At 48.8% G+C, this 18,353-nt stretch overlaps 1 protein-coding gene across 1 annotated transcript in view; it reads right to left on the bottom strand.

Annotated features, from left to right (window-relative positions):
* Window positions 1-18,353, bottom strand: part of LOC140387375 (ras-specific guanine nucleotide-releasing factor 1-like) — a 207,188-nt gene that overhangs the window by 19,359 nt on the left and 169,476 nt on the right. The window contains exons 20-22 of the mRNA XM_072470378.1: window positions 10,577-10,689; window positions 7,889-7,949; window positions 7,699-7,793 (exon numbers count right to left, since the gene is read on the bottom strand). Coding sequence (XP_072326479.1) covers window positions 7,699-7,793; window positions 7,889-7,949; window positions 10,577-10,689 — 269 coding nt within the window. The remainder of the gene's footprint in view (window positions 1-7,698; window positions 7,794-7,888; window positions 7,950-10,576; window positions 10,690-18,353) is intronic.

Here is an 18,353-nt window from a genome sequence, read left to right as displayed (position 1 = left end):
GAACATAGGACCCCCCCAGAATTAGCCCGCCTGCCGATCGGTAGCCCCTGATCGCGGGTCTGGCCACCGTCGAGGCCCCCCCCCCGGAGTTGGATCCCCCCTCCACCCCCACCAGGATGGCCCCCGCAGCCAGAACGCCGATGTCCTGCCGGGTAGAACCACACGCGAACGATGCCGGCGGGACTCAGCCGAAGTCGGTGTGCACTCGGCCCGTCGAGTGCGGAGAATTGCCAGGCGCGGGGGGCCGCATTCAGCTGCCCCGACCGGCACCACGGCGACCATTGGGCCGGAGAATCGGCGGCCCGGCGTTGTGGGATTCGTGTCCCCCCCCCCGGCGATTCTCCGACCCGAAGAATTAGTGAGAGGCAGCACGGTTTTGTGAAGGGGAGGTCGTGTCTCACTAACTTGATGGATTTATTCGAGGAGGTGGATGCTGTCTATATGGACTTCAGTTAGGCCTTTGACAAGGTCCCTCATGGCAGACTGGTACAAAAGGTGAAGTCACACGGGATCAGAGGTGAGCTGGCAAGATGGATACAGAACTGGCTAGGTCATAGAAGGCAGAGAGTAGCAATGGAAGGATGCTTTTCTAATTGGAGGGCTGTGACTAGTGGTGTTCCACAGGGATCAGTGCTGGGACCTTTGCTGTTCGTAGTAAATATAAATGATTTGGAGGAAAATGTAACTGATCTGATTAGTAAGTTTGTGGACGACACAAAGGTTGGTGGAATTGCGGATAGCGATGTGGACTGTCAGAGTATACAGCAGGATTTAGATTGTTTGGAGACTTGGGTGGAGAGATGGCAAATGGAATTTAATCCCCCTAAGTCCTACAGCAAGATCTGGACAGGTTGGGCGAGTGGGCAAACCAATGGCAGATGCAGTATAATTTGGATAAGTGTGAGGTTATTCACTTTGGAAGCAAAAACAGGAAGGCAGATTACTACCTGAATGGTTGTAAATTGGGAGAGGGGCGTGTGCAGCGGGACCTGGGTGTCCTTGTGCACCAGTCACTGAAGGTAAGCATGTAGGTGCAGCAGGCGGTAAAGAAGGCTAATGGTATGTTGGCCTTCATTGCGAGAGGTTTCGAGTATAGAAGCAGGGATGTGTTGCTGCAATTGAACAGGGACTTGGTGAGGCCACACCTGGAGTATTGTGGGCAGTTTTGGTCTTCTTCTCTGAGGAAGGATGTTCTTGCTCTCGAGGGAGAGCAGCGAAGGTTTACCAGACTGATTCCAGGGATGGCGGGACTGTCATAAGAGGAGAGGTTGACTAGGTTGGGATTGTTCTCGCTGGAGTTCAGAAGAACGAGGAGGGTCTCATAGAGACGTATAAAATTCTAACAGGACTATACAGGGTAGATGCAGGGAAGATGTTCCCGATGATGGGTGTGTCCAGAACCTGGGGTGAAATTCTCCCGAAACGGCGCGATGTCCGCCGACTGGCGCCCAAAACGGCGCCAATCAGACGTGCATTGCATCGCCCCAAAGGTGCGGAATGCTCCGCATCTTTGGGGGCTGAGCCCCAACATTGAGGGGCTAGGCCGACGGCGGAGGAATTTCCGCCCCGCCAGCTGGCGGAAACGGCCTTTGTTGCCCCGCCAGCTGGCGCGGAAATGACATGTCGGGGCGGCGCATGCGCGGGAGCGTCAGCGGCCGCTGACAGTTTCCCGCGCATGCGCAGTGGAGGGAGTCTCTTCCGCCTCCGCCATGGTGGAGACCGTGGCGGAGGCGGAAGGGAAAGAGTGCCCCCACGGCACAGGCCCGCCCGCGGATCGGTGGGCCCCGATCGCGGGCCAGGCCACCGTGGGGGCACCCCCCGGGGTCAGATTGCCCCGCGCCCCCCCCGCCCCAGGACCCCGGAGCCCGCCCGCGCCGCCTTGTCCCGCCGGTAAATATGTGCTTTAATTTACGCCGGCGGGACAGGCAATTTATCGGCGGGACTTCGGCCCATCCGGGCCGGAGAATCGAGCGGGGGGGGGCCCCGCCAACTGGTGCGGCGCGATTCCCGCCCCCGCCGAATCTCCGGTGCCGGAGACTTCGGCAACCGGCGGGGGCGGGATTCACGGCAGCCCCCGGCGATTCTCCAACCCGGCGGGGGGTCGGAGAATGACGCCCCAGGGGTCACAGCCTGAGGATTCAGGGTAAACCATTTCGGACAGAGATAAGGAGACACTTCTTCACCCAAAGAGTGGTGAGCTGTGGAATTCATTACCACAGGAAGTAGTTGATGCTAAAACTTTGAATATATTCTTTTTTTTAATAAATGTTTTATTAAAGTTTTTCCAAAGAGCGTTTTTACAAAACAAAAATAGAAATACAGATAATAAAAAATAGCAATCAACATATCCCAAAGCTTCCAGTGAAACTACTTACACAACAGAAAAGTTTTTCCCTTTTTTAAAAACAGAACCAGGTGGGTTTTGTCCCCATGCCCAACTCACATCGTATCAACAGTACCCCCCCTGAACCCCCCCCCCCCCCTCCCCCCAGGATGCTGCTGCTGACACTTACTGCTCCCCAAGAAAGTCAAGGAAAGGTTGCCACCGCCAGGAGAACCCCATCAAGGACCCTCTCGAGGCAAACTTTATTCGCTCCAGACTGAGGAACCCCGCCCTATCACTAACCCAGGTCTCCACACTCGGGGGATTCGAGTTCCTCCACATTAGCAAGATCCGTCTCTGGGCTACCAGGGAGGCAAAGGCCAGAACCTCGGCCTCTTTCGCTTCCTGCACGCTCGGATCCTCCGCCACCCCAAATATCGCTACCGCTGGGCTCGCCTTCACCCGAGTGTCCAAAATCCTAGACATCACCCTCGCAAACCCCTGCCAGAATTCTTTAAGTGCCGGGCATGCCCAGAACATATGGGCATGGTTCGCCGGACTCCCTGCACATCTCGGGCACCTGTCCTCCACCCCAAAAAACTTACTCATTCTTGCCGCCGTTATATGTGCCCGATACACCACCTTAAACTGAATTAAACTGAGCCTGGCACATGATGAGGAGGAGTTCACCCTGCCCAGGGCATCGGCCCACAGGCCCTCATCCAGCTCCTCGCCCAGCTCCTCCTCCCACTTATCTTTCAACTCCCCCACTGAGGCTTCCTCCACCTCCTGTAGCTCCTGATATATGTCCGACACCTTCCCCTCCCCTACCCAGATGCCAGACACCACCCTGTCCTGGATCCTACACGGGGGCAGCAGCGGAAATGTCCCCACCTGTTGTCTAAGAAAGTCCCGAACCTGGAGGTACCTGAACGCATTCCCCAGGGGTAGGCCGAACTTCTCCTCCAGCGCCTGCATGCTAGGGAAAGTCCCGTCTATAAACAGGTCCTCCATCCTCCTAATACCTGCCCTATACCAGCCTTGGTATCCCCCATCCAACCTACCCGGAGCAAATCTGTGGTTATTCTGTATCGGGGTCCACACCGAGGCCCCCTCCTCTCCCCTGTGTCTCCTCCACGGCCCCCAGATCCTCAGTGCCGCCGTCACCACCGGACTAGTGGTGTATCGCGCCGGCGAGAACGGCAGCCGAGCCGTAACAAGTGCCCCTAGACTGGTGCCTCTACACGACGCCGCCTCCAACCGCCCCCACGCCGCCCCCTCCTCCATCATCCATTTCCTGATCATGGCCACATTGGCCACCCAGTAACAACCGCATAAGTAACCCCCCCCCCCCCTCCCCCGCCACCCGGCTACGCTCCAAGAATACCCTTTTGACTCGCGGGGTTTTATTCGCCCACACTAACAATCCTATTCACCCGCTTAAAAAAGGACTTGGGGATGAAAATGGGGAGGCACTGAAATACGAAGAGGAACCTGGAGAGAACCATCATCTTCACAGTCTGTACCCGTCCCGCCAAGAAAAGCGGGAGCATATCCCACCTTTTAAACTCTCCCTCCATCTGCTCCACTAGCCGGGTTAAGTTGAGCCTGTGCAGGGCATCCCAGTTCCTGGCCACCTGTATCCCCAAGTATCAAAAGCTCCTCTCCACTATCCTGAGCGGGAGCTAACTTTGAATATATTCAAGAGGTGGCTGGATATAGCACTTGGGGAGAATGGGATCAAAGGCTATGGGGAGAAAGCAGGATTAGGCTATTGAGTTGGATGGTCAGCCATGATGGTGATGAATGGCGGAGCAGGATTGAAGGGCCAAAAGGCCTCCTCCTACTCCTATCTTCTATGTATCTATGTATCTATGTAATCCGGACAAATGTCAGGTAATGCATTTTGGAAGGTCTAATACAGGTAGGGAATATATAGTGAATGGTAGAACCCTCAAGAGTATTGACAGTCAGAGAGATCTAGGTGTACAGGTCCACAGGTCACTGAAAGGGGCAACACAGGTGGAGAAGGTAGTCAAGAAGGCATACGGCATGCTTGCCTTCATTGGCCGGGGCATTGAGTATAAAAATTGGCAAGTCATGTTGCAGCTGTATAGAATCTTAGTTAGGCCACACTTGGAGTATAGTGTTCAATTCTGGTCGCCACACTACCCGAAGGATGTGGAGGATTTGAAGAGGGTGCAGAAGAGATTTACCAGGATGTTGCCTGGTATGGAGGGCATTAGCTATGAGGAGAGGTTGAATAAACTTGGTTTGTTCTCACTGGAACGACGGAGGTGGAGGGGCAACCTGATAGAGGTGTACAAAATTATGAGGGGCATAGACAGAATGGATAGTCAGAGGCTTTTTCCCAGGGTCGAGGGGTCAATTATTAGGGGGCATAGGTTTAAGGTGCGAGGGGCAAGGTTTAGAGGAGATGTACGAGGCAAGTTTTTTACACAGAGGGTAATGGGTGCCTGGAACTCGCTGCCGGAGGAGGTGGTGGAAGCAGGGACGATAGTGACATTTAAGGGGCATCTTGACAAATACATGAGTAGGATGGGAATAGAGGGATACGGACCCAGGAAGTGTAGAAGATTTCAGTTTAGTCGGGCAGCATGGTCGGCGCAGGCTTGGAGGGCCGAAGGGCCTGTTCCTGTGCTGTACATTTCTTTGTTCTTTGTTCTTTGGGGTCGGAGAATCCCGCCCATAAATAGGTTTCAATAGATCAGGTGAAGAGAAGTTGTTTCTACTTGTGGGGTGTTGCTCCGTTTATCTGGTTATAAATATGGCGGTTAATATGGCCGCCTTCCTTAATCCTAATTACGTTTATGTTTCTACTTTCAGAGTCGCCAGGTATCTCTCGATACCGCCACAAGGTTCAACCCGAATACCGATCAAAGAGCCAATACATCAGTTAGTTAGTTCAAAGTCAATACTATTTATTTACACACACAGTAAGATCTACTCATGCACAAAGTACTACAAACTAAACTATCTCTAATGCTAACGCCTATACTTAACTTTGGGTGCCCACTTAGTAAGAGGAACAATGGCCGTTGTTCGGATCTGAGGCTGTTGGGTTCGAAGAGAAACAGGAGAACAGCTAAGGTCGTCCGTCTGGTCGCGAACGTTGACCTTGAACATACTTGCTTCTGGTGATGCTGGTGGATGGGTCTCTCCGCCTGAGAGCCAAATCCAAGAGAGCGAATCTCTCGTGGGGGTTCCTTCTTATACTTGGAGGGGCTTTGCGCGCTTTTAAACTTGGTCCCAATTAATTGGGCCGCTTCTCGATCATTGTTATCGATCTTAACCAATAAAAGGGGTGGGTGTCCTGATCGCTGGGCGTGTCTTAGGTGGCCGTTAGCCTTGCTTTGATTGTGTCTTTCTGGCGCCGGGATGTCTGTGACAGTATCAACTACCTGAGCATTAGTCCTTTGTTCCTCGGAGATGGGCCATCAATATGCTAATCGACCCAGAGTTTTGATTCCGTCTGGTAACTGCTTCCCAAATATACATTCAGGCTCTGTACCTGCTTGTTGTCTTGCATTGTCCACATTTCCCTACATTCTTTGTGAGCGTCCATTTTGTATTCTGGAAGTGGCCATCCCAGATTGCTACAGGGGAAACTGAAACTAGGGGTCATAAATAGAAGATTTTTTCTATTTATTCACAGGATCTGAGCATCTAGCATTTATTGCCCCTCCTTAAAGTCCCATGAGAAGATAGTATGACAACCCTTAGGAGCATTGACATTGGCAGAAGCCTGAGCAGCACCGATATACAGAGGGATCAGGTCCACAGTTCCATGAAAGTGGCAATGCAGGTGGATAAGGTAGTCAAGGAGGCATATAGCATGCTTGCCTTCATTGGCCGGGGCATTCAGTACAAGAGTTGACAGATCATGTTACAGTTGTATAAAGCTTTAATAAGGCCACATTTGGAATATTGCATGCAGTTCTGGTCACCACGTTACCAGAAGGGCATGGATGCTTTGGAGAGAGAGAGTACAAAGAAGGTTTTCCAGGATGTTGCCTGGTCTGGAGGGTGTTGGTTATGAGGAGAGATTAAATAAACTCGGATTGTTTTCTTTGGAAAGACGAAAGCTGAGTGGAGACCTGATTAAGATCTACAAAATTCCGAGAGGTATCGACAGGGTGAACAGTCAGAAGCTATTTCCCAGGGTGGGAGACTCAATTACTGGGGGCACAGGTTCAAGGTGAGAGGGGGAAAGTTTAGGGAAGATGTGCGGGGAACGTTTTTCACCAGAGGGTGGTGGGTGCCTGGAACATGTTGCCAGTGGAGGTGGCGGAGGCATGCACAATAGCAACATTTAAGATGTATCTTGATAGACACAGAGTAGCACAGTGGTTAGCACTGTTGCTTCACAGTGCCAGGGTCCCAGGTTCGATTCCCACCTTGGATCACTATCTGTGCAGAGTCTGCACGCTCTCCAGGTGTCTGCGTGGGTTTCCTCCGGGTGCTCCGGTTTCCTCCCACAAGTCTTGAAAGATGTGCTGTTAGGTGAATTGGACATTCTGAATTCTCCCTCTGTGTACCCGAACAGGCGCCGGAATGTGGCGACGAGGGGCTTTTCACAGTAACTTCATTGCAGTGTTAATGTAAGCTTACTTGTGACAATAATAAAAATTATTATTATTACATGCGATGATGTGGAATGGAGGGATGCAGATTCTTTGAGCAATAAGTAGTAGGTCTAAAGAAGGAATCTGGATCAGCACAGGCTTGGTGGGCCGAAGGGCCTGTTCTTGTGCTGTAATGTTCTTTGTTCTGAATAAACTGTTAAGCTATTTCCAAAGACAGTTAAGAGCTAAGGGTCTGGAGTTACGTATAGGTCAGACCAGGAAGGATGGTAAATTTCCTTCTTTAAATGACAATTAGGGACCAGTTGGGTTTTGATAACAGTCCAACAGCTGTGTGGCCACCGTATTGAGACGCGCCTTTATTCACTTAACTGAATTTAATAGCTTCAGTTGCCAAAGTGTGATTTGAACTCATGATTTTGTGTTATTAGTCCCTGCCTCTCAATTATTAGCCCTGTCCTTAAACACTCCTACTATTCCTGACAGTCACTAATAAATCCAACAAGGAATTCAAGAAAATCGCCCTTACCCAGTGAGTGGCCAACAGGTGGAACTCCCGACCATCGGATAGTTGAGGCAAATCGTATAGATACATTTGAAAATCAAGTACATGTGGGGGAAAGGAATAGAAGTATAGAATGATCGGATGAGATGAAGCAAGGATGGGAGGAGCCTTACCTGGAGCAATAATTAAAGAGCTGTTTCTGTGATGTATATTCTGTGTAATTTTATGAAAGGTATTTACCTCCTGGTGGAGTAAAAATTACTTACTCGTATGGAATGCAGCCAAAGACAAGATGATCCAATAATGTCAACTCCTCAGCTATCTCCAGGGCAGAGAGGTTTTCAAATGTTTCTTCCTCCGCCTTTCCCAAGGAGAGGAAAGAAGAAGCGACTTTAAAAAGAAATCCTCTCAAGCCACGGCTCAAATTAAAGCTTCATATTAAAAATAGATACCGACCATGTTCATTATCTCTTCCAAAGTTGTTTGATTGTCCACGGAGTCTTCCTGGCTCAATGTCCTGGAAATTGGAAACACTCTGTGTTATTAACCAGACGGTACTAAGAGGAGATGTGACAGAGATCTTTCAAATACTGAAATCTGTTAATAATATTAAAGTAAGCAAGCTCTCCATGCAGCTCAGGACTAGAGCACACAGGTATAAAACTCACAGGCCATCAGCAAATTTAGAGATGATTTAAAACATGTTAGTGATTTGCAAACAATTTACTGACCTGACAGTCACATTGGTGATTTCTTTTTTAAAAATAAATTGAGAGTATCCAATTCATTTTTTCCAATTAAGGGGCAATTTAGCGTGGCCAATCCACCTACTCTGCACATCTTTGGTTTGTGGGGGCGAAACCCACACAAACACGGGGAGAATGTGAAAACTCCACACGGACAGTGGCCCAGAGCCGGGATCGAACCTGGGACCTCGGCGCCGTGAGAACAACAAAGAAAAGAACAAAGAAAATTACAGCACAGGAACAGGCCCTTCGGCCCTCCCAGCCTGCGCCGATCCAGATCCTTTATCTAAACCTGTCTTCTATTTTCCAAGGATCTACTTCCCTCTGTCCCCCGCCCATTCATATATCTGTCTAGATGCATTTTAAATGATGCTATCGTGCTCGCCTCTACCACCTCCGCTGGCAAAGCGTTCCAGGCACCCACCACCCTCTGCGTAAAATTCTTTCCACGCACATCTCCCTTAAACTTTCCCCCTCTCACCTTGAAATCGTGACACGTTGTAATTGACAGGGCTAACCCACTGCGCCACCGTGCTGCCCAACATTGTTGATTTCTAAGCTCCCTCACTTACCTGGTTCCCATGGACAACACTAGTGTGGTGGCCTTTAAGGTACAGACCCTTAAAAAACAAAATATTCTCACCAAGTTCCAGATTTCCTATTGAACTCGATTTTCTTGAAGGGAGATGGCTGAGGGGTGACCTGGTAGGGGTCGTTAACATTGTGGAAAGGTATGATAGGGTAAACTTAGAGACGATGTTTGCACTTCCGAAGGAGTCCAAAATTAGAGAACAACGGGCGGGATTCTCTCAGCCCGGGGCCTGGTCAGAGAATCCCCGCGACCGGGCCAACCCCCCGACGCCAGCATGCAATTCTCCACCATTGGCGCTGGCGTGGTTGGCGCAACACCGGTCACGGGCCGCTCTACGCGGCCGGCCTGCCCCCGAGATGGACCGAGCGGCCGTAGTGAAAACGCTGAGTCCCGCCGGCGCCATCCACACCTGCTCGCAGCCGGCGGGAACTCTGTGTGGAAGGGTCGGGTGGCGGCCTGTGTGTGGACGGGGGGGGGGGGGGGGAGGGGGTGCTCTGACCCCGGGGTCGGCCTCCGATGCGGCCTGGCCCGCGATCGGGGCCCACCGATCGGCAGGCTGTCCTCTCTGTCCCCCGGCCCAGGCCTGCACGTTGAAGGAGGCCACAGCGCATGTGCGGATCCTGTGGTGCCCAATTCGTGCCGGGATCGGCAGGTGGAGCGGCGTGAACTGCTCCAGCACCTCGCTGGCCCCCTGTAGGAGCCAGAATTACTCCTGGCAGCAGCCCGTTCACAGCGTAATAAAACGCAACGGCGTTTACGATGGCGTGGACACTCTGTCGCGGGATGGGAGAGTCCCGCCCAAGATCGGCACGAGTAAATCCGATAGGGAATTGAGGAAAAACTTCTTCATGCGGAGAGTGGCTTGAATGTAGGACTTGCTACCTATGGAATGATTAAGGGGAATAGTGTAGATGCCTTTAGGGGCAAGCCAGTATAGCATACTGATAGGTTGTGATGAACAGGAGTAGAAAGTTTGTATGGATCATTCAAGGGAGGCAGTGGCGTGGTGGTATTGTCGCTGGACCAGACACCAAGGATAATCCTCGGGGAGCAGGATTCGAATCTCACCATGACAGATGGTGAAATTTGAATTCAATAAAAATCTGGAATTAAAAGTCTAACGACAACCATGAAACCATTGTCGTTGTCGTAAAAGCCCATCTGGTTCGCTAATGCCCTTTAGATAAGGCGCTGCCGCCCTTACCCGGTCCTACATGTGACTCCAGACCCACAGCAATGAGGTTGACTCTTAAATGGGCCCAGCCAGCCATAATCAAAGACCCCTCCCACCCGGCTTACTCACTCTTCCAACTTCTTCCATTGGTCAGGAGATACAAAAGTCTGAGAACACGCACGAACAGACTCAAAAACAGCTTCTTCCCCACTGTCACCAGACTCCTAAATGACCCGCTTATGGACTGACCTCATTAACACTACACCTCGTATGCTTCACCCGATGCCGGTGTTTACGTAGTTACACTGTGTTGCCCTATTATGTATTTTCTTTTATTTCCTTTTCTTTTCATGTATTAAATGATCTGTTGAGCTGCTCGCAGAATAAGACTTTTCACTGTCCCTCGGTACACGTGACAATGAACAAAATCCAATCCAGCGATACTCGCACCCCATCAATGAATAAAAAAATTCACCAGCATCAATCATTTAGGAAGAGGGTCTGTTTCTGTGCTGTACATTCTATGCAAAATGTCACAGGAGGTCAGTCTGAACAAATATTTCTTGTGTTTGTGGCTATGATTCTGAGTTTGTGCCCCTGTATATTTTTGCTGGTTTCTCAGGAAAACTTGCCTGATGATGTTGGCGGCTGCTTTCCTCTCCTGGGTCAGCAGCTCAGGGTCATGAATCACTTCCTCGAGAAAACCAATCACTTTCGTTTTTAGTTCCGTGTTTGTTTCAAAATCCTGTGGGTGAAGGGATGGGAAAAAAATTAACATTCCCAATAACCCTGCTAAAATTCCCAATATTCCGGGATAATCGAAGATTAAATTGGACCCTCATTCCAAGGACAGTGTTTTAATAAAACCAGGTTGTTTGCAACATTGATGTCAATTTGATGCTGATTTGAGCTTCGAAAGGCACATTCATTACCATGACCGCCTCCTCCCACATCTAGAACATCGCCCATCTCCACCAATGCTTCTCCATACCTTTGCTAACTCCAGATTTTTCCTCAGATTCTGGCATCTTGAACATCCCTAATTTTAATCGCTCCACCATTGACAGCCCTGCCTTCGGCTGCCAGAGTCCAAAGCTCTGGAATTCCCTCTCTAAACCTCTTTGTCTCTCCATATCGTCCCTATTTTAGTGACGCTCCTATAAACCTACCTCTTTCATCAAGGTTTGGATCACCTTTATGTTGCTTGGCGTCAAAGTTTGTTTGATGGCGCCCCTACCTTGTAGTGCTATATAAATAACATACAAAGTAACATTCGTGCCACATGAGTACAAGGCAATGACCATGTCGAACAAGAAAGGATCTAACCACTGTCCCTTGACTTTCAATGGCATTATGAAATGAAAATTGCTTATTGTCACAAGTAGGCTTCAAATGAAGTTACTGTGAAAAGTACCTAGTCGCCACATTGCAACGCCTGTTCGGGGAGGCTGGTACGGGAATTGAACCCGTGCTGCTGGCCTGCTTTGGTCTGCTTTCAAAGCCAGCAATTTAGCCCAGTGTGCTAAACCAGCCCCTGCCATTACTGAATCTCCCAGAATCAACATCCTGGGGTTGCCATTGATCAGAAACTGAACTGGATTAGCCATATTAATACTATGGCTGCCAGAGCAGGTCAAAGGCTAGGAATCCTGCAGTTTGAAACCCACCTCCTGACCCCAAAAGGCCTGTCCACCATCTACACGGCACATGTCAGGAGTGGTATGGAATGCTCTCCACTTGCCTGGATGAGCGCAGCTCCAACAACACACAAGAAGCTCAACACCATCCAGGACAAAGCAGCCTGCTTGATTGCTCCTCCTTCCACAAACATTCACTCTCTCCACCACTGGCGAACAGTGGCAGCCGTGTGTACCAGTTACAAGATGCACAGCAGTAACTCGCCAAGGCTCCTTAGGCAGCACCTTCCAAACCTTCAACCACTACCATCTAGAAGGAGAAAGGTAACAGATACCTGGGAACCCCACCACCTGGAGGTTTCCCTTCCAGTCAATCACCATCCTGACTTGGAAATATATCGGCCGGTCCTTCACTGTGGCTGGGTCAAAATCCAGAAACTCCCTCCCTAACTGCACAGTGGGTGTCCCTACACCGCATGGACTGTAGGGGTTCAAGAAGGAAGCTCATCACCACCTTCTCAAGGAAACTAGGGATGAGCAACAGGTTGTTTGCAACATTGATGTCAATTTGACGCCCACATCCCCGAAATGAATATTACAAAATGCAAGTTGTCAACGAATTCACTTGTATTGTTCGGAAACACAACTCACTCACATCACTTTGCAACTTATTGACATTAAACACCGCATTCTGAAATACCAGTAAGCATTTCGAGTGTCCCAATGCATGTCTCAACCAATGAAGTTCAGTCATTGTTTTATATCCAAAATGTATCATTCAAATTGCGCGCAGACAGTAAATGACAAATCAACATAATGCTTCAGTTGGGCTGGTGGAAGAATACATTCCAGCTGTGACTTGCTTTTCTATGAATAACGCTGAGGATCTTCAACACTGGTCCACCCGTGGGGCGGCACGTTAGCACAGTGGTTAGCACTGTTGCTTCGCAGCTCCAGGGTCCCAGGTTCGATTCCTGGCTTGGGTCACTGTCTGTGCGGAGTCTTCACATTCTCCCCGTATTTGCGTGGGTTTCCTCCGGGTGCTCCGGTTTCTTCCCACAGTCCAAAGATGAGCTGTTAGGTGGATTGACGGTGCTAAATTGCCCCTTAGTGTCCAAAAAAAAAAGGTTAGGTTGGGTTGCTGGGTTAGGGGATTGGTGGAGGTGTGAGCTTGAGTAGGGCTGGCGCAGACTCAATGGGCCGAATGGCCTCCTTCTGCACTGTAAATTCTATTATTCTATGTAGGCTGAGATGACCTCAGGTTAGTGTTTCATCCCAAAAACTGCAACTCTGAAATGACAGAATTCTCTCAGTACTGCACTAAAGTATCAATCTAGAAATATTGATTCACACCTTCGAATGGCACTCAAACCTAGGATTCCTCGATGGGAGAACACACGTGGAGTGCAGCAGGCGGGAGGCCCGGGTTCCAAGGCTCCAGCAGTTGGCAGGTTTGATGAGGGTCAGAGTTCTTTTTACTGCCACCAGCTTGATGGTCGGCAGCACAGGCTTGGGGTTCTGTTCACGCTAGGGTCAAACAGTAACTACCTGAGTTCGGTTCCCTCAGACAATATTACAGCGCAACTTGGGAGAGGTCATGTGACACACCTCCTCGATGTTGGCCAAAGGAGCTGGTTATGGGTTATCTAAATGAAGCCCACTTGTCAAAATCATTGTCTTCGAACAGGCAACGCTTCAAAAGTTAGCGCCATAATGGGATATTGAGATCTGCAAAAGAATGCCCTTGTTTGCGATTGGCTGGAGCGGACCCATCGTCTGCAGGGCCATTGTGTTGTCTGGCTTCCACAGAAGGAAAAAATGGTTTGGACTAGTGTAATTGATATGTATAAAGGTACGCCAGTGAAGGGTTAATTATTACATCTCAGTCTAATTCAAACACTAGAGGGCACTACCAGTTCCCAGTATAAATATCAGACCTCAGGGAATCTTGGGGAGTGTTAGCAGATTGATCACAGCTCAAGGAGTAGTTTAGATTAGAGAGAAGTAGCACGGGGAGATCATTAGCTAATTCTAGATTTTAGATTACGGTTTAACAGACTCAATCTTACTTTATTAATAGTTATAGCTCTGCAGAATGTGCAAACTCTATTTAATTTAATCGTTATTCAATAAATTTGTTTTGCTTCAATCTAAAGATTGGTGGTTTCTTTATCATCAACTCATCAGACCATTATGGATTACAGGGAAAGAATAATAACATATTAACACAAAGTGTAATGTGACATGGTACCAGGGATGTCTACTGTAGCTAACTAGTATAATTTAGTAAGAACATAGTACAGAAAACTAAGAAGCTATTCGAATCTCAAAGCACCAACTTGTGTCTGCAGAACTTCGACGAATCCAGGACTGATCGGCAAAGCTGAAGCTCCACGAGAATTCAGATCACCGGTAAACTTGATGTTAATTGGTGGGTGTTCAAGCAGCAGTTTCAAATTTATTTAGAGGATTCCGATTTAAATAATGCTACCGATGCACACAAAATTGCTCTTCTATGGCTGGCCCACATGCCGTTGAAATCTTCTCCCTTTTTACTGGTGTTCCATTTTAAAGTATACAAGACCAGTTCAGACCAATATTCTTATTTTTCCTCTTTTACTTCAGGATTTTTTCCTTCAGGTGTTTTGTCGGTTAGGTGGGCAGCATGGTCGGCGCAGGCTTGGAGGGCCGAAGGGCCTGTTCCTGTGCTGTACCTTTCTTTGTTCTTTGAGTGTTACATTCCAGATGTTTGAAGCCTTTGTTAACTTTGAAACTGTTGAACTTCAGCATGGTTATCACTGCTACGTCACAGTGCCAGGGACCCAGGATCAATTCCAACCTCGGATGACTGTCTGTGTGGAGTTTGCATATTCTCCCCCTGTCTGCGTGGGTTTCCTCCGGGTGCTCTGGTTTCCTCCCACAGCCCAAAGATGTGCAGGTTAGGTGGACTGGCCTTGCTGAATTGTCCTTAGTGACCAATAGGTTAGAGGTTAGGTGGGATTACGGGGATAAGGTGGGGTAAATGGACCTAGGTGAAGTGCTGTTTCGGAGGGTCTGTGCAGACTCGATGGGCTGAATGGCCTCCTTCTGCACTGTAGGGATTCTATGAATTCTATTGTATTTGATTGTATTTGACCAGCTGGAGACATCTTGTCAGTTCAATAATTGTCCATAAATAAAATGACTTTTTAAAGTAGTCCAGCTGACAAATATATATTATATCATAGAATTTACATAGAATTTACAGTGCAGAAGGAGACCATTCGGCCCATCGAGTCTGCACCGGCTCTTGGAAAGAGCACCCTGCTTAAATCCACACCTCCACCCTATCCCCATCACCCAGTAACCCCACCCAACACTAAGGGCAATTTTGGACACTAAGGGCAATTTATCATGGCCGATCCACCTAACCTGCACATCTTTGGACTGTGGGAGGAAACCGGAGCACCCGGAGGAAACCCACGCAGACACGGGGAGGATGTGCAGACTCCGCACAGACAGTGACCCAAGCCGGAATCGAACCTGGGACCCTGGAGCTGTGAAGCAATTGTGCTATCCACAATGCTACCGTGCTGCCCTTTAAAATATTTTCTTTAACGTCTCGAGAGTGACACTAATAATGTACAAAACCGGTGATGTCAGATCACATGCCATTGCAGCTTTAAGAGATGGTTCTGGAAGGAGCCTCATGCTTCTCTGTCCCTTTAATTGAATATAGTTAATAAATGTTTGAAAGGTCCTGAGGCCTTTTTTCCAGCAGTCAATGTTAAATACGCCCTGGGACCGTTTACGATGATACTGCATAGTGATAAACCTACTAAATGGCGCGGATCCCCGACAAAACAGATGGGGTAGGGAAGTAAATACCACCGAATACAAGGTAGCCAGGGAATGGCTGTGGCAGAGAATCAGAGGGAAAAACTTCAATGGAGTCCCACAACAGTTGACTCAAAATCACAGACAATAATGAAGAAAGTCCTACCTCTGCCTGAATCCTTTTACGATGCAGAAGGGCCCAAGCAACTAGCACAATGGCAAAACTGGCATCACAGAATCAACAGGAATTGGACCGCTTCGGGGTTAGCATGGAAGCCTAATAAAGAAGATAGAACATACAGTGCAGAAGGAGGCCATTCGGCCCATTGAGTCTGCACCGACCCACTTAAGCCCGCACTTCCACCCTATCCCCGTAACCCAATAACTCCTCCTAACCTTTTTCGGTCACTAAGGGCAATTTATCATGGCCAATCCACCTAACCTGCACGTCTTTGGACTGTGGGAAACTGGAGCACCCGGAGGAAACCCACGCAGACACGGGGAGAACGTATAGACTCCGCACAGACAGTGACCCAGCGGGGAATCGAACCTGGGACCCTGGCGCTGTGAAGCCACAGTGCTAACCACTGTGCTACTGTGCTGCCCACATCAGTGCACTCCTCTATTCCATTGGCAGCAGTGCAGACACGGTGTTAATGAGGACACAGCAATCTATTTTAAAAAAAATTTAGAGTACCCAATTCATTTTTTCCAATTAAGGGGCAAGTTAGTATGGCCAATCCACCTAGCCCTGCACATCTTTGGGTTGTGGGGGCGAAACCCACACAAACAGGATACTGCAACCTATAAGGAAGGACATACTGGCACTAGAGCGGGTCCAGCGGAGATTCACACGGATGATCCCAGGAATGGTCGGCCTAACATACGATGAACGTCTGAGGATCCTGGGATTATATTCATTGGAGTTTAGGAGGTTGGGGGGAAAATCTAATAGAAACTTACAAGATAATGAATGGCTTAGATAGGGTGGACGTAGGGAAGTTGTTTCCATTAGCAGGGGAGATTAGGACCCGGGGGCACAGCCTTAGAATAAAAGGGAGTCACTTTAGAACAGAGATGAGGAGAAATTTCTTCAGCCAGAGAGTGGTGGGTCTGTGGAATTCATTGCCACAGAGGGCGGTGGAGGCCGGGACGTTGAGTGTTTTTAAGACAGAAGTTGATAAATTCTTGATTTCTCGAGGAATTAAGGGCTATGGAGAGAGAGCGAGTAAATGGAGTTGAAATCAGTCATGATTGAATGGCGAAGTGGACTCGATGGGCCGAATGGCCTTACTTCCGCTCCTATGTCTTATGGTCTTATAAAGAGGCCATTAAAGTCTTTGGTTGATATTTCGGTTTTTGGAGGAACACTATTTTAGACTGGACAAGGTTTAACAGGTGCATTTAGGAATATGGCGTAAGTATTCACTTTTTCATTGATCACCTGTATCGTTTGCCTGATAATTGGGTTCTAAAGGATCAACTAATCCAAGGCCGTATAGCGGTGGGTGTGCTCGATGAAACCTTGTCTGATTTTCTGGCAAGAGTCAGAGAAGTTCTAACGTTGTCCAAGGCAGTGCAATTAGCACGACAGTCTGAGCTACGGAAGCAGAACCGAGTTTTAATCCAGGGTGACAGACAAGTTTTGTGGAGGCAGACCACTGTCTCAGTCCAGTTTGAAGGAAAGAACAAATAACAAATAACAATACAGCACAGGAACAGGCCCGTCGGCCCTCCAAACCTGCGCTGACCATGGTACCTGCCTAAACTAAAACTGCCTGCACTTACAGAGTCCGTATCCTTCCATTCCCACCCTATTCATATATTTGTCTAAATATCTCTTAAATGCCGCTATCGTACCTGCTCCCACCCCCTCCCCAGGCAACGCGTTCCATATATTTACCACCCTCTGTGTAAACAACCTGCCTCACACATCTGTTCTAAACTTTTCCCCACACACTTTAAACCTATGTCCCCCAGTACTTGACTCTCCTGCCCTGGGGAAAAGCATCTGACTATCCACTCTGTCCATGCCACTCATAATCTTGTAGATCTCTATCAGGTCACCTCTCATCCTTGGTCGTTCCAGTGAGGACAAACCGAGTTTATCTAACCTCTCCTCATAGCTAATGCCCTCCATACCAGGCAACATCCTAGTAAACCGCTTCTGTACCCTCTCCAAAGCATCCACATCCTTCCGGTGGTGTGGACACCAGAATTGTACACAATATTCCAAATGAGGCCTAACTAATTGGCTGCAACATAACTTGCCAATTTCGATACTCAATACCCCGACCGATGAAGGCCAACATGCCGTATGCCTTCTTGACCACCTTACATAGAACAAAGTGCATAGAACATTACAGTGCAATACAGGCCCTTCGGCCCTCGATGTTGCGCCGACCTGTGAAACCACTCTAAAGCCCATCTACGCTATTCCCTTATCGTCCATATGTCTATCCAATGACCATTTGAATGCCCTTAGTGTTGGTGAGACCACTACTGCTGCAGGCAGGGCATTCCACGCCCTTACTACTCTCTGAGTAAAGAACCGACCTCTGACATCTGTCCTATATCTATCTCTCCTCAATTTAAAGCTATGTCCCCTCGTGCTAGATATCACCATCCGAGGAAAAAGGCTCTCACTGTCCACCCTATCCAATCCTCTGATCATCTTGTATGCCTCAATTAAGTCACCTCTTAACCTTCTTCTCTCTAACGAAAACAGCCTCAAGTCCCTCAGCCTTTCCTCATAAGATCTTCCCTCCATACCAGGCAACATTCTGGTAAATCTCCTCTGCACCCTTTCCAATGCTTCCACATCCTACATCCTTCCTATAATGCAGCGACCAGAATTGCACGCAATACTCCAAATGCGGGCGCACCAGAGTTTTGTACAGCTGCAACATGACCTCATGGCTCCGAAACTCAATCCCTCTACCAATAAAAGCTAACA

Source organism: Scyliorhinus torazame, chromosome 12, assembly GCF_047496885.1.
Source record: "Scyliorhinus torazame isolate Kashiwa2021f chromosome 12, sScyTor2.1, whole genome shotgun sequence".
Lineage (NCBI taxonomy): Eukaryota > Metazoa > Chordata > Chondrichthyes > Carcharhiniformes > Scyliorhinidae > Scyliorhinus > Scyliorhinus torazame.
The sequence above is the reverse complement of the archived record's forward strand: the minus strand, read 5'-3'. Positions and strand labels throughout refer to the sequence as shown.